Source organism: Symphodus melops (genome assembly GCF_947650265.1).
Source record: "Symphodus melops genome assembly, chromosome: 5".
NCBI lineage: Eukaryota > Metazoa > Chordata > Actinopteri > Labriformes > Labridae > Symphodus > Symphodus melops.
The window spans coordinates 27,709,509-27,726,315 of record NC_136695.1 but is presented as its reverse complement, the minus strand read 5'-3'; the positions used below and the strand labels follow the sequence as shown (position 1 = coordinate 27,726,315).

The following is a 16,807-nucleotide window of genomic DNA, read 5'->3' as shown; positions in this document are numbered from 1 at the left end:
CACGCTTTATTTTTAGCACTGTTTTGGAGCTCAGCGATGTGTGTAAATCAACATTAGGCCTGTCGGGTTCCAGTAATGACAACGTTGACTAAAGCTGACCAGTCATCCGATTGGTGCACCGCGCTCTTCTTTACAAACTGCTAAGGATGGCAGAAAAAGGAAAAAGAGCCCGCTGAGGGGGAGAGAGAGAGCGAGAGAGAGAGAGAGAGAGAGGGGGGGAGGTGAACAAAGGCAGAGCGAGGAAAGTACAGAGAGTGAATGAAAGACAAAGTGAGGAAGAGGAAGATGAGCAGAGAAAAGAGGCATCTCAGCATTTCTGCTTGTGCCAAATGTTTACAGTGTACGTGCCCTCTGTATGTATGTACGAACGTACGGACGGATGGAAGGAAGAACGAGTCCACTCATTGAAATTCTGTCTACTGTGCTTCACAGGCCCTTAATAGGAAGCCTCAGGGGTGGAGAGGCCTACAGTAGAGTAGTGCAGATTGGGTAGAGGATGACTCACCCTGCTATCCTCCAGTAAATATCTCAGCATCATGACTTCGCTCTGAACGGCTGCAAAGTTTGGATTTAGGGGCGACGGTGCTTCTAGGGAGAAAAGGGGGAACAAGTCTCCTCGTGCTTTATGTCTCCAAAACCCTGTGATCGTAACCATGAGGTAATATTTTACTTAATGTGGCTGGATATTAAATCCACACACCCGTCTAAGACAAAGATGAATGTATGATGAAAAGGCTTAAAGAGTAAAAAGGGATAGATCTCGATAAATGTCTGTCCCATACTCGTCATAAAAACAAGGAAATGCTGCAAACAACTGGGGAAATCATTTTAGTTTTGTTTGATGAAAGCTGTAACATTTTTACTATTTCCCTTTGCAACAAAAATATTTTTCCACGTAGCCTTTTGAAGATAAAATTACCCAACAACCCACTGTGCATCGAAACAGCTCGGAGCATATTAATAGAGTGTGAAGCCTTGTTCCTTTAAAATGCCTCTTCAGCTCTTTCACCGCGCTCGTGAAAAAAGTTTTAATGAGACATCCATTTTCAGTCTCATTCTTGACAATATATCACAAAACCTCACAATGCGGTTCAAAGTTTTTGTTGTGAGTAACTACAATTATGGACAAGATGCGACCGACGTCAGAGACGCACAAGTAAAACCGTTTCAGAATTATCACTGCAGAGTTTCTAATCGACAGTGTTTATCCTAAAAGCAAACTTTTTCCAAGTGAAGAAAAGACTTTCAGGTTAAAGTTCTTCAAATGTATTTGATGTGTAATCTGAGGTTTTTTATTAAACCCGTGTCCCGTTTGTTTACATGGAGGAGGCGGCTTTTATTCGGGATGTGCTAGCGACTGATTTCCTCAGTGTTTAAACAGAAATGGGAATTCAGACTATCCAGCTTGTCTAAAAGTGAAAACACACAAATAAGAATAAAACACAATTAACTTAAAACTGCCTGCTGGGAAACAATGTAACTGGGTTTGCAGAGCGTGGCTAACGTTAGCACTGCTTGCAGCCATCAGTCTTTCTTTAAGATAAACAGTTTGGTATCCAATTTTCTTCAACAAAACGCTGCTGCTGATTTACAGCTTGAGCATGTGATGTGTAAAAACAACTTCATGATTCATTCAACCGATTCTGGTGGTGACGAGCAAGGGTGATGATGTTTAACCGTTTAACTGGTTGATCACGTACATCCTTAACTTTCATGACTTATAATGTTGCCAGTTACGAGAGCGCTTTCAAGGTGTCCTGGCTTCACCTTTTGGAGAGCTGTCATGTGGTCCATCTTTTTTTTACAGTCTGAGAAACACGTTATTTTATTCAAGGTTGCCCTGATTCAGAAGGAAAACCCTGATTAAGCATCACAGTCGAACACAGGGGCGGCAAACTGTAATTTATCTTTTTTCTTTGGAATATCACAAAACATGAAATGTAAGACTTTTGATTCTTAGTCCAGAAACATTTGATTTGCTACGCCAACTGTGAACAGTAGTAGTTGCTTCCATAACCTGATGTATCTGCTTGACATCCAACTATAGTTTACGAAATAAATAGCAATTAGAAACTCTCCATTTAAAGCCGAGTATAAACTAAATGTTGAACCTCAGATGGTTTCAGATTCTCAAATGAGAGAATTTGTTTCTTTTCTTGCTCTTGTGCAGTCGACTGAACAAAAAGAGGCAGTTTTTGATGTCACCTTGAGCCCGAGGGTGATGTGGAGGATATCTGATGTTTTACAGACCAAAACAATCGATTAATAATCAATGAATACAGCCCCTGGATTAAACTCTTCTCCAGGTAAAAAATAAATAAACACAAAAGACAGAAATCAATATGCTAGCAGTGAAAACTTCCGCACATAAATTATTTACTTTTAGTTGTTTAGAGATTTGTTTTCTTATATTTATTCCCTCTTCCCCTCTAGACCATGTCTTGCTCTCTTTCTTCTTCCCATGCTGCTTGCATTTTTAAAAACTGTGCAAACAGAAAGGCTCAGCCGGCTATCGTGACCCTCTAATGCAGCCTCATCACAGTGGCCCATAGTCATGGCCGCGAGTGTCTGTCCACCCCAGTGATTCATATCACATCATTTTACTTTGCTCATAAACAGAGTAACATGATGTATCTTTGTGCAACTTTTTGTGCCTGGACTCGCGCTCAGCGTTCAGAGCAGTCGAGTCATCCCAGTGTCAGAAAGAGCTCATGTTTTAACCCGTAACATTATCAGCCTCTGTGATTGAAGGGCCCTGAAGGCAGCCTGCTGGGGTGTTCGTAGAGCATTAAGGATTGTGTGTAGTGAGCACCAACAGGGTGAGCAGGACCCCGACCTGAAGTGGAGGGGGGGGTCTCGTCTCACCCTGAAGGCATTGCATGCAGGGCTAATGAAAAGGTCTGGATGAAAAAGTTATTGAGGGGAACACACTGTGCAGACATGTTGTCTTTGATCAGATCAATCAACAAATTGGGGTGGCAGTGGCTCAGTCCGTAGGGACCAGGAGGTCGCCGTCTTCAAGTCCTGGTGCAGAACATGTCTGCAAATTGGTCTGGGAGTCCTGGGTCCTGAGTACTGCCGAGGTACCCGTGAGCAATGCACCAAACTCTTCATTAACCATCAGCTGGTGAGCGCTTGCTTTGGGCAGCCCCCTCACTCTGACGTCTCTCCAGTAGTGCAAGATGATGTGAGCTATTTAAACTCTCTGTAATAAGGTCTCTGCTGCCTGTCACTGTGGAGGTGTTTTTAAGAACCTCATCTTCTGGTCTACTGTAGGTGAAGACCAGAGAGACCATTTAATAACGACCATGTTGGGGCTCATGTGTCTTCATGCTTTCCTCCTTTCTTGTGTTGCACGCCTATTAGCTCTACTTGCTTAGGAGCTCACATGTGTTTTTTTTTTATCATCTTAACTCGTAATTCAAACCGGAGCTTGAAGGGTCATCCGAGTTATTATCTTGCAACAATTCGATGATTGCCTTTTGCAAATGTTCTGCTCTGGCTCGGGCGCAGCAGCCGTCAACTTCTCTCCGGTCAAAAGACGAGTGATGGAGCAGTGAACTAATGGGTTGTGACATGCTGGAGTGTTGCATTGTGGGCCAAAGGTTAGTGTTTGTGGCCTTCTGTGAAGAGGAGAGAGTCAGTCGGATGATGAACATCAAAGGTCAGCGGTCACAATGCTTGGATTCAACTGGAGCCAACAGCTTGGCTCTACTGTTGTATGACTACTGCGTTTCTATTGGCTCAATACGTCTCTCATGTCTGTGAGTGTGTTTTGCTGTTGAAAACAGTGTGTGTGCGTGCGTGCGTGCCTGTGTGTGTGTGTGTGTGTGTTCAGGCTGTGTAGTACAGCCTGCAGATGTTGTTGGTGTGAATTTGGCTGTGCACGAGGTGTGATCGCCTGTGGAGATGTAACTTTGACTTACTCGCACACTGCCGCAGTCCATCTCAACTTGTAAACCCCGGGATTTATTTACAGAAACACATTTATATTTCTCTTTTAGAAGCAGAATGAGTCAGATTTAAAAAACAACAACAAACAAACAGTACAGAGACTTGTACGTATCAAAGTGCACTGTGTGTTGGCCTGTTTGCACACACACTGTATGTCAGCACCTTTATTTTAAAGCTTTCACATGAAACAAAAATTACCTTCTGCTCTGTTACTTTCCCTGGGTCTGCCATTGCTTTTGCCTGTCTTTTTGAAGGTGCTTTATCAATGATCATCATTATTTTTTATTAATGAGTTTACTCCATAAGAAGCTTAAGTCATGTTTATTAACACGAAGCTGCCGCGAGTGAGAGGAAGGGAGCAATCGTTGTCCATCCAAACTCACAGGCCAACAAATACTGACGTTCCTTAAGCTTCTTTTGGCATCTGCATCTGTTATGTTGATTACAGATTTGTCTAATTTTTAGTAATTAAAAAAAAAAGAAATGATGAGATATTTGGTGCGTACAGTTGGACTTATACGTCTCTTTGCTGTTTTATGGAAAGCAGTATCGATAATGTTTGCTTTTTGTGAGTGTGGCCATGAAGGTTCGGAGGGTTTTCTGGCACAACTTCACCATCTGCACGGACAGAGGCTCCAGCAACACGTTTCGTCTTGTGACTTGGACGACCTTGATGAAGGCGGTCGGTTTAAAATAAGTTAATAAAGTTGATCTTCAGACGACAAGTGTTGGAGCTTGTTGACCTCTCCATGGTAATGAAGTCGCTTCTCCAGCCATCAAAACAGACTCTTTGAACTTGACTTCCCCCATTTCTACCTGCATGAGATTGTACACCCAAACAATCAGGCGTACTGCATGTGGTCGCTTGTGTAAACGGGCAAATACAAAATAAAAATTGGTTCCTTCACCCCAAATGATCTGCTCTCACAACATAAATCTCTGGGCACAGAAGTGGTTTACAGCAAGTTTACAGCTGCAAACCGAGGCTGACTGATAAGACCGAATCAGCGAGCGAACGTGTGTTTCTGAAGGGACAAACTTGAACACAACAACTGATTTTGAAAACAGAAATGAGTTCGCAGAGTTTCCAAAAGTCTCAAGTTTAAAGGGGCCATAAAACACTTGAGTATTTGTGGAACCCACGGACATATATTATAGATATTAGAGATATTATAATGTCTCACCATTGCTATTTTCACACTAGCAGAAATCTCCTGAAAAAAAAAAATCAGGACATTTCCCGGAGGAGCTGCATGTGCGAACGCAAACAGACAGACGCTCTTCGGCCGGACTTCACTCAGAGTTTTTCAGAGTATGTTTTTGCAGTGAGTCTTCTTTTGCTGATATGAGAACGCTGCAGGAGAATTCACCTCGAGCTAATAGAAGAGGGAGAGACATTTTTTGTTACTGTTGCACGGTGCATAATAAGTGTCTGCATGCAACCACTGCGATTTCCGTGCAGGTAATTAAACGGCTGCATTAAGTTTTCACACATAGCACTGATATAAAGACACATATTCTTATTACAGCGTCTGTTGCTTCGTCTGCTACTTCTGCATCGTTTTTTAATGATATATTGACGTACTGGTATTTTGTCCGACTCCTGCATGTATTTTCAGACGTCCTGCCTGAGCACACAGCCAAGCAACCAACTTTGACTGCTGCGTTAAAAAACTACATATTAGAAATTATACTCAGACTGCTTGCTTGGAAATTCTCATCAGATATAATCTCACTTTTTTTCTATGTGCATTAGTTCATGGTGTATGAACCAGAGCATGTAATTGTGATGCTTGTGGAGTGTTGCCTTTGCCTTTAAGGTAGATATTGTCTTTTTTATTGTTGATATGTAACAGTTGTAGTAAATTAAAATTGATTCAGCCCATTGGCGATGTCTGGAGACAGTGTGTTGTGGTTTACTTGTTCCCAGCGTTTCCACTTGGCTGAGTGGAAAGTCTTTGAATCACGGCATCAGGCGGGATGAAGCATGAGAAATGCCTCAAGACGTCCGCCTTTATCTCTGCAGCTGAAAACTATTAAAAATGTTCAGTGTTGTAATCTGAAGACTCGCTCAGAGTTTCCTTTTGCTTCGTGGAAAAGTAATACAACTGACCAGAAAGGAGACTGAGAGGGAAAGAGAGCGAGGTCACTTTAAGAGCAAACGATAACTGTTTTTTAGTTCTGACTTGATACACGCACCGATACGATACTGATTCTTATTATTCTTTTTTTAATCCTGATTAATTGTGCGATGGTTGTTGTTGTTGGTGGTGTGTGTGAGGCTACATAAAGCTGCAGTAAACCCAGCGTTGCGCTGCACTGTGCTGGCTGCAAGTTTAAACAGGAAGCGGCAACAAACGTGAGGAGCTGTTCCGTCTCATCAGAGCGTCGTCATGGAGACGATTTGTGGCAGCTCCTTGCAGTCCAGACTGAATGTGTACAAAGTGACGCTGTGTGAGTTGATGTTTAAAGTGCCTAGTGGTCTTTCTTGATCATTCCAATATCGGCGCCACGCCCCTCACTCACGTGCACCCTCAGCTCATCGCTTGCATTTTGTAGAAACTACCTCGTCTCCTGTCTCATTCAGCAGTTTTTACAGGCTTACAACTTCTACAAGTGACAGATTTTCTTGGCTCCTTTTTGAGAGCTCATTTCTGTCAGGACACAAACGCAATTTTAACCCAAATCTTAAGAAGTGTATCTGGAGAAAATTACCAACCCTTTCTTTCAGCTTAAATTGCGTTGATAGTTACGACATATCATCAATCAAGTTTATTCTTCTCATGTAAAAATATGTGGCAATAAAAGCTGGCCATCCATTTATGCTGACGCAGCAAAGACACAGTCATATCCCTTTATTAAAGTCTTCTTTTTTTTATCCGTTAAAAACACAAGTTAAAACGGTGCAAGAAGCTGAGAGAAGTTCGACAGCAGCAGACAGAGAGAAGACAAAGGGCCTCATTTAGCGCCGGTCCTGAGCCACACATTTTTCACCCCTGACGAAGTAAAACAGCTACCTGGGAAAAAAATCCATATTAATGTCTCCAATACTGTGTGATCAATTTCTTAAATTATCCGAGTTGCAGCGCCGTTAGATATAATTTCCATTTCCCGCCGCACATCTTCTTAAATGATGCTCTGAATCCCGGGATAACGTCAAAGATAATTCGTACCCCCTCAGAGGAGATTAGTTTCTGTGTCTGTCTGTCAGCAGGATATCGCAGGATTGTCGGAACACATTTCTGTTCAATTTGGTGGACAGGACAGCCTCGGGCCAACGAACAGATGATTAGATTTTGGCGGTGAGCATGATCTAGGACTTCTTCAATTAGACCATTATCACTTTTAGCCGTGACTCTAAAACTAACAGAGATAGAGACTAGATTCTTCGTCTCTAAAGGGTGAGTTTGCAGAGTCACTGTCGTGTGTCTTCATGTAAAGGATGCCAAAAGGAGTCAAGAATAAGAGCGATGAAGGGAGCTTAGCACTTTCCATTTCTCCTCTGAGTGTTTGCATTTCTCTCAGCAGCCAACTTTCAGTCACAAGAACTGTCCGTTCTGTAACGTGTCTTATTCTGTTGGTGTGAATTGAATTGAGGTTGGAAAGAGCAGCGACAGATGCTTAGATTAAGGTCAAATTTGTACATCGTTACTCCTCCTGAGTTACCCTTTCTTGTTGTTGAGCATATCACAACACGCATGGAGGTACAAGAAAACAAGATGTAAAAAAAAAGGTTTAATTATAGTACTAACAATGGATAGTAAATCTATAATTCAGGGGTACAGTATGACCCACTAAGTTCCCATTTGGCATTCAAAACGGAGCTGAGAGAGATTCTCAACTGTAAGTATTTCAAAACTTCAGTTAATATTATGGGGTACACTCTGACCCACTTACCTACCTCGGAGCTGAGAGCACCCAGAAGTTTGCAAACCTGAAGACAGCGCTCACAGGCAGTACCTTTGCAAAACACCTGAAACAAAAACAGTCACAACTGGCAGTCATTTTTCAAACGTGTTTTTCGGCCTTCATATATGACAGGGTTGATAGAGCGAGACAGGAAACGAGGGGAGTGAGAGACAGGAGTGTTACCTGCATCACACAGCGGCAGGTTTGGGAGTCAAACCTGCGACCCGTGTGTGGAAGATTATAACTTCTGAACGTGAGGCCTCGAAACTAAATCTCAGTTCGTCTGGCCTCAGGACTCACCACCAACTCCTATGGGAATAATCACAACCCACATTTTGGATATTTTTCAGCCAATCAAATTCATTCACTGAAAAATGGTGCAGTTTGAACCTTCGTCGGTACAAAACCTGTGACGGGCTTCAAAAGACTTTTTTTTTTTTTCAGACACATTCGCAACCCACTGAAAATGGCTCCACGACCCACCAGTGAAAAACCTCTGATCTCGGCTAACGGTTCATGTGTGTGGCCTTTTGAACAAATGGATATATATATATTTTTTTTTTACTCACATATCACACGGGTCATATTCATACGGGTTGAATGAGTTATTTGGACTTGATATGTATGCGGTCAGTGCTCGCTGCTTTACTTTTGAAACGTTGTCGTGTTTGTGGTCTGTTTTAGTCTTCTTTCTCAACGGGGTTTTTTTAAAAAGTTTTTTATTGTAACGTCACATTTTATATCAGGATGTTCACTGTAAAGACAGCTGACTCTGATTCTATGAGGACAGATGGAAGTCACAGCCTCACATCACTCTTACCGATGATCCGATCCTAACTGACCTTGTCTTTCCTTCCTCCTTCCTCCCCCCCCCCTCCCCCCGAACCCTTTCTCCTCCTTCTCTCCTGTCCAGATGCAAGGTGTGCCGTCCCCCCCTCCTATCATCATCACCATCCTCGCTCCCACGCCCACTCCTTCCACGCTCCCTCTTACGACCGTCCAGCTCAAGAACGTCCCTCCTTCAATCGCCCCTCCTTCAATCGCCCTTCCTACGACCGTCCCTCCTACGACCGTCCGTCCTACGACCGTCCTTCCTACGACCGTCCTTCCTACGACCTTCCTTCCTACGACCGTCCCTCCTACGACCGTCCCTCTGTCGACCATCCATCTTTCGACCGTCCTGCCTACGACCACCCCAGCTACGACCGTCCTTCCTTCGAGCGCCCTTCCTACATCCGTCCCTCGAAAGAGCGCCCCATCTACGACCGTCCCACACACAACCGTCCTCCCCACCAAGATCCCTGGAACCCTGGTCTCCGTGTGAACGCCGGAAATCCAATCTTCATGTTGGACCAGGAGGAGGTATTTTACTCAACACATTGAACTACAGTCACACAATAACTGTCAGTTATCAGTTAAAGCCACCATATGTAGGGAGTGTGTTTGGTGCTCTTTGGCGCCCACTGAAGGTCTCTGAGTGCAACCGCACTGTGCGACACATAACGCTATCATGGCTCGCCATCACACAACGTGTATTGCTGACAAACAGGGGCAGTGTGGTTAAGCCAAAGACCTGCGTGTATTTGTCAGCCCGAGACATGACTTGTGTTAGCTAGCTTTTTGCACCCAGTAAAGCTGCTAAACATGTGAGAACAATGACACCAATAACATTATATCCTAATGTTACATCGCAATCTGTTCTGAGTAATTTCTGCAAAGACGTCCACCATCTCTCTTTCTCATTTGTTAGCTACATCCGTTATTGTCTCTCAAACCTGGGTTTCAAAAAGTATCGTTACAGGCTAACTGGATAATGACGACCCGAGCGATCCATGGAATAAATCAACTTTGAAAACTTACATATTGTAACTTTAAAAGGTCAAAGGGAGATTCATCGAGTTCAACATAAAAAACTACTGATTTTAAAATCTGCATTTACACAAGAATTCAGGGTTCATATCAGGGTCAAGGTGAACTTTATTATCACAGAGGGGCAAATTATTCTACAGCCAGCTGTGAATAGGAAACACTAGAATACACACATCAAAGGGGCAGGTTTACATGATGCTGTTGAGGAGACATGCTGGAGTCAACGAGCATGTCATCGCCATCAAGTAAAATCTGACACCACTTTAAGTGACACATTTCAGTTTTCACAGGAATATTTGAACTCTTAGCGGTGTCACATCATCAAGTACTGTCAGATGGGAGCCCCTGAGGGAGGTTTTTACTGTCACTGTAAAAGTCTGTGTCACTGCTACATATATGTTTTTTTGGGCCCCCTGCTGGCCTGTTGACAGTCTGTGAGGAGAGCAATGGCACCAGGGACGGATGAATTAGCTAGTAGGACACAAGAACAAAGATACAAAACCAGCAGACACTAACACGCTGCTGCTATTTGTCACCATTAGCTGCAACGTTGGTGAGAACAACACCAAGAGAATTAAATAACACATTTATAGTAAACGTTTCTTGAAAAAATAAAAGGTGAATCAACCAATGGGGGGAATGTTGGTTGTTAGAGCAGCTCAGGAAAACAGGAAACATAAACATTATCAATCGCAAAAAAAGTTGAAAAAAACAGCTAAGAGGAAGTTTACGTTAATCAAGTAATTTAATTAATTAATAGCATGCATAACTAATTCAAGCAAAACTACAGACTTTCAGAATAGTGTACACTAGATATCTTGGAGTCACTTCACACAGTGCTGCAGGGTTCACTCTCGTTTCACACCGTCCAGCATCAGGGTGTGAATGTGTCGGTCTGACCTTCGATGTAAAAACGCTTTGAGTCGTCAGAAGACTAGAAAAGAACTAAACAAGCTGAACTCCAGATATCATTTTGAACCGTGTTAGCTCATCTTCTATGACGGTTTGTTGAGTGTATTATGATAACTAGAGTTTGGTTTCCACAGCAGATTTGAATACCTTTTAAACAAAGTCTTTAATAGAACTTTACTTTGATCAATGAGATCTTTTTGCCACTTGAGGGCAGTGCACTCAGATACCAACTTCACAAACATTTACATCTGAAATACATCCAGCAGACAAAAAAAAGGTTGTCTTTCAGCTGGAGTTATTTCTCTTTTGCAAAGCTTTCTGTTTTTGTGATGATTTTATGTTTGCATGCACATTGATACAAAACAAAAGAGAGGTAATCACCGGTGCAAATGACGGGATGCATGTCATAAAGTGGAGCTCTTTGATGACAAGACAAAAAGAGAAAGATGTTCTGGTTTCAGATCATAAAGAGGGACATGTGGAGTATTTCCTGTAAAGAGCTTCTCTGATCAAAGTCAATGCGTTGTGGAAAATTACTTCTTTTCTAAAACTCACTCATAAGCCCGCACGTTACCCCCTCACTCTCTGCTCCAAACACTTCCTGTTTCTCTTCAGGAGTCCGACCCAACGCAGGGAAAAGAATTCCTTGGTAATATTCTGACCAAGTAGAAAAATGTAATTCTGTGATAAATTGTGTGGCCATGTTTGGACTGACGGCAGCGTTGTTTACAGCAGTGACAAAGCTTCACTGCTGTTCTTTGTGTTTCAGTTGTTTTAACACATTTACAGCTGGGGAGCTTCACACTCAAACTGCGATCTGCTGCCGTAAAAACCTGCAGAATGTCTCAGTTCAGGAAATGATTTATTTAAATCTCTTACAGGGCGGCAGGAGCTCAGTCTGTAGGGACATGGGTTCAAGTCCCCGTGCCAGGGCACTTCCTGAGGACCCCTGATGTGCCCTTGAGCAAAGGACCGAACGTCCCTACAGCTCTGGCGTGCTCCCTGCGTGTTAGTGTAGCAGCTCTACTCTGACATCTCTCTTCTTGTGTGTGTGTGTGTGTGTGTGTGTGTGTGTGTGTGTGTGTGTGTGTGTGTGTGTGTGTGTGTGTGTGTGTGTGTGTGTGTGTGTGTGTGTGTGTGTGTGTGTGTGTGTGTGTGTGTGTGTGTGTGTGTGTGTGTGTGTGTGTGTGTGTGTGTGTGTGTGTGTGTGTGAGAGAGAGAACATGTCTCTCATGTGAAACCAGCATTTCCCTCTCGGATTAATAACGTATCTAAAATTCAAATAATAGGCAAAGATCTGTTGATCTGTTTGGATGCTGCCGGCTGAGACTCAACTCTCATGTTGCTCTCCGGGCCAGGAGAGGGTACTGTTCTTCAACTTTTCTACCTCTGACTTTTTACAACGAAACGACGTCCACACACAAAATAAGCACGGTTAGAGCCAAGACGGCTGATTGATAACACCACTTATGATACCTCCTAAAATGGCCCAGAGTCAGATGAGTCCATAGATCACCTCCCCTTAATAAAGCGGCTGTTTTTACACCATGTGTGCTTTGATACGCTGTAGTATTTAATGGCTCTAAAGCCTTAGAAAGTGCTGGCTCATCAGCACTTAATGAAATTATGGAAGACTCGCTGCATGTCCTGTGGCGATACAATAAATCTGATGTTTCATTATTGAGCTTTAAATGTATTTTTCTGTTCTCTGCCTCCCTGTTTGATGAAAAAATTTAAAATGTTCTCTTGCGTATTACACAGTATGTGTTTTGTGTATGGCGTTTGCATGGAGGCAAATCCCCCACGCTCGCCTATGTTGGCGAGTCAATAAAGCGCTGAATCTCTATAAGGCCAGTCAAAGCATACCAATGGTGACTTCACCGTTTTGTGCACGGCTGCCAATAGTATTTCAATGTGTCATCGCTCTGAAGAATAGAGCACGCTGTGATCCCGATAAGAGACCTGCTCTGCTCCGGAGGGATTGAACGGGAAGCTTGGTTCAATTAATCACCCCCCCCCCCCGTCTAATTGTGCCAATAAGGCAGCAGCTGGGAATGGATGGGAGGCAGGACTGACGTTCTGACGGCCGTCACCTCGGCGACGGCAGGAGGCGTTAAATATTCATGGCTGTCACTCACCTCATGCAGCGTGGGCGTCTCTCTCTCTCTCTCTCTCTCTCTCTCTCTCTCCCCCCTCTTCCTCTTTATTTCATGCACACTCACACACTCTCCATTTAATTCTCGTATTTGTTTTAGTTGGCTTCAGTGGATCTGCGGAAAAAAAAAAAAAAGAGGAAGAAATGTACACAGCCGAGAGAAGTGTTTCTTTTATTTCTTTAAGTTGTTGCATCTGTTCCCTGCACGTCTCCATATCAGCCGATCTTTAACACACCTTTATATTTCTCTGATTTCTCGTTTGCTTCCCTTCTTTGCATCCTATCTCCCGCTCTCTTTGCTCTGTATCTCCTCCCTCTGCCGGACTGAATCCCGGATTTACCGCCCTCCATCGATCCTGCACTCTCTATCTCTTCTTTTTACATAATCCATCTGTTAGCTCCATCTCTCCTCTCCTATCACTTTCTCCCTCTCTCCCTCCCTCCTTCCTTCTGTCTTCATGTTCGCTGCTCCCTTTCCCTCTATTGGTCCTTCCTCCTTCGCTGTTTCATCCTCTCTCTCTCTCTCTCTCTCTCTCTCTCTCTCTCTCTCTCTCTCTCTCTCTCTCTCTGGGGTGACTGGCAGGAGTCTCCCGCTCTCCAACAGGCCACCTGTCTCTGTCCTCATCACAGGTCCATTCACTCGCTCCTGCTCTATGTTTATTTTCTTTAAATGGTGGCCATAAAAAAAAAAAAAAAAAAACACAGAGGGAGTCGTCCTTGCTTTTTTGTCTAAATAATTGTCACTATGGAAATCTGTGTTAATGGTGTGTCTGTGCTCCTCTCGACTCCTGTTGTGTTGACTTCATTGAACTGCTCCTTTGTGATGGAGTGGAGCCGCTTCATAGGGCTGGAATGGGATTACACCCTCTCTGACAAGTCAACACCTCTGGCTCATTTCGGTTGCAGAGGATAATAGATTATGCTGACAAGACGCGTGTGTCTGAGTGGCATGTTTTGACACCGTGTATCCGCTGCAAAATACTCTTGAAAGTTGAAAACACAGCTGTAAAATTAAAAACGACGACATATACGACATGCCGCTTTTCTTATTTTGTCATTTAGTACCCAGGAGTTAATGCGACTTGTTCTTCGCTATCACCCTTGAGCTTCTCTCTGTGATTGGTAGGAACATTATTTCCAGTGCAGTCTAAGTAAGAAAAATGGAAATGTGTTACTTTGAAAACAAGCGAGCTGACAGCCTGCAGCAGTGGAAAATGTCGCCGAGTGTTACTCTGTGTGTTTTAGGATTAGAAGAAAAATGTTTTAATGGAACAAATGGAAGCAGTGCTAATGTCTTAAAAAATTACCATCAAGTTACATCAACACTGACTTGATACACTTGAAACAGCAATTGACTTTTTCCCAAAAAAGGTTCCCAGTGGGATTGTGCATTACATCAAATTATGTTTTCCAGCTTTTTCCTTTTTTTTTTTTTTTGCCTCTTTAGTGACAGTTGGCACGCAGCGTTAATGTGTCATTGCATCTTAAAGGAATTTTCCTGATTTTGATAGAGGGGCTGTATAAGATGACTGTCAGTGGTAAGACCATTAGCCACAGCTCTCCCCCTTTATTAAGAAACCGGTAGGAGTGCAAACACAGGAGCAAGGCATCACGTGCTGCAGACGTGGACGTTTCTACCAAATGATTTAGTTTATGAATAAAACGACCTGAAAGAACAACGACATATCAAAGCATGCTGTTCTTAGAAATGTGCTGGACTTGCTTTCAGTGTTTTAGGACGACTTTAAGATTTAGGCTTTTTTTTTTGCTCTTTTCCTGAACATGTTTGAACAGTGATCTCTAATAGACAGCAGGGCACGGAGGGAGTGAAAAACACTTTCACTCATTACCTCCTCAAAATGTCAGGACAGACTGCCTTTGAAATGTTCACACTCGTCCCTCACAGTGTGATATGAGGTTTGACTTTATTCACTGATGACATGTAATAGTGCGAGAAGAACAGAACAGTGAGCAGCGAATAGTATTATTACGTTCACAAGGATCTTACTGGAAGCTGAGCAAAAAAAAAAAAAAAAAAAGGAAGAAGCTGAACATTCAGTCTCCTCCTTTGATTGCAGACTAAATAAGACTGAACCGCACTTTCGTTGTGCCTGTTTATGTCTCAGCATTATTCAAATAACTTTAAACTACATTTCACATTTGTGTATTCACGTACACACTTATACACTGCCAGCAGACCCTTTGATATGAGATGTAATTTTTCTTATGGAGACTGGAGGAGCTGGTTTTTGGACCTCGTTTCTTCTTATTTTGTGGACAGAACACCCTTTGGTACTTCGCTTAATAGAATTAAAATACCGGATCATATTTCACTTTTAAGACATGTCATACATTTGCAGTAGTTTAAGGAAAAGCAAACAACAAACTTCTCCTCAGGAGAACATCTGGGTTGAAAAAAATCAATGATTCTTATCTATTTGGCTTTTATTCTTATTTCTTTAATTAAGGGGTGATGTTGATCTATGACCATTCACTCCCATTTTCCTCCCTGCAGGCTGCTCTGCCTGCTTGTGTCCTGTAGGGGGAGTGAGAGGGCCGCCGGTGATGGCAGCCTGCCTGACTGCCGTGCTCTCCTCCTCCCCTTCCTCCCATCTCTCATTAATCTGAGGTGACAGAGTTTCATATACCACTGCCACGCACCAGTGCCCTGTCCCCCGAGTCATGTGTCCAGGCTGCTGCGGCTCCCCTGACTGTGCCAGCGTTACGCAAGAAACAACGGTTGGGGGGCACAAGCTTTGTTTAGCCTGCAAGTGTTGCAAAGAGATGGAAAATATCAGCGTTATGACACACTTGAAAAGTACATGTGGGGCTGTGCTTATTGGAAATAAGACTCAATGACTATTGAGTTTGTATAATGCTTTTCTTTCCTGTGCATGTTGTTGGTCCTGTGAGCAGCTCTCAGATTAAATGTCTGCCAACGAGCCGCTGCGTGGCTTTAGCCTGTAGGTACTGGTGTCACAGTGCATAAAGAGGTGGCTGGTATGCTTGCTCATGACCCTGGAGAACAGGTTTGTGGTGTGCGATTCAGGAGAGTTTATTTTGTAATAAATGAAGGTGGGCTGTGACTCTGCACAGAAATAAAGAAAAATGTTGATTTTTAAAAGTGAGATAGCTGCACTGAACCCCTAAAGATATATTTACTTAAAAAAACAAAAAAAAACAAACGTTGGCATTTGAATAACTATTGCATGTGATTAAAATACAGGGTGTCTTTTCCTAAGAAATCAAAAAATTTTCAAAGGTCATCTTGTACTTACAAGAGTTTAAATGGCTCTTATCTCAGAGTTGTAGATAGTTGTAAATCTTTCCATTCCTTCAATACCGCCGAGAGAAGGAGGAAAAAAACGGCCTAATTTGTCTCCTGCCAACTTTGCAGGAGCAACTGCCAGTTCTGGATGACCTTAAAAACAATCCCCTGCCATTTATCAGTTTTATTAAGAGGAATTGGTCTTTGCCCGGTCTGTCTCTGTGGGATGTGGACACTTAAAGGTGTCAAGTACACACAATACAACACAGCACAGCTATCGTTTGCATTCTTTCGTTGGTGTTTTCACACATGCACAAAACTTATAAAAAAATTCAGGATGAGCTGCAAACACTCATCTGACTTCATGCAGAATATTTCCTGCGAGGTCCCTAAACGTTTTCCTTGTGCATTTTGTGCATGAGGTGAGTTTATATGAGAATCCAGCAGGAAATATTCAGGAACATTTACAACAACGTTTATATCCTGCAACCAGCGCACAGTCCTTAACCGTACCCTCTATAACATAGACTGTAAGCAATGCGATCTCCCTGGATGTAAATGGTTTAATATGTCTTCCAGTATCTTCTTTACTCTTGTGTTGATGTTATAATTATGCTGAACTAAATGAAGCAGTAATATAAAAGCAAAAACACCACCATTACAGCGTGGATAGTCCGTGAGGGAACAAGTAAAGGAAGATGCCAGGAGCCCACCAGCAGCCAGCACACTGACACTGACTC

At 42.9% G+C, this 16,807-nt stretch overlaps 1 protein-coding gene across 11 annotated transcripts in view; it reads left to right on the top strand.

Annotated features, from left to right (window-relative positions):
- syngap1b (synaptic Ras GTPase activating protein 1b) overlaps positions 1-16,807 on the top strand; it is a 159,658-nt gene that overhangs the window by 32,438 nt on the left and 110,413 nt on the right. For all 11 annotated transcript variants that reach the window (XM_079342909.1, XM_079342908.1, XM_079342911.1 and 8 more), the window contains exon 2: positions 8,777-9,225. In XM_079342909.1, the coding sequence (XP_079199035.1) occupies positions 8,777-9,225 (449 nt within the window). The remainder of the gene's footprint in view (positions 1-8,776; positions 9,226-16,807) is intronic.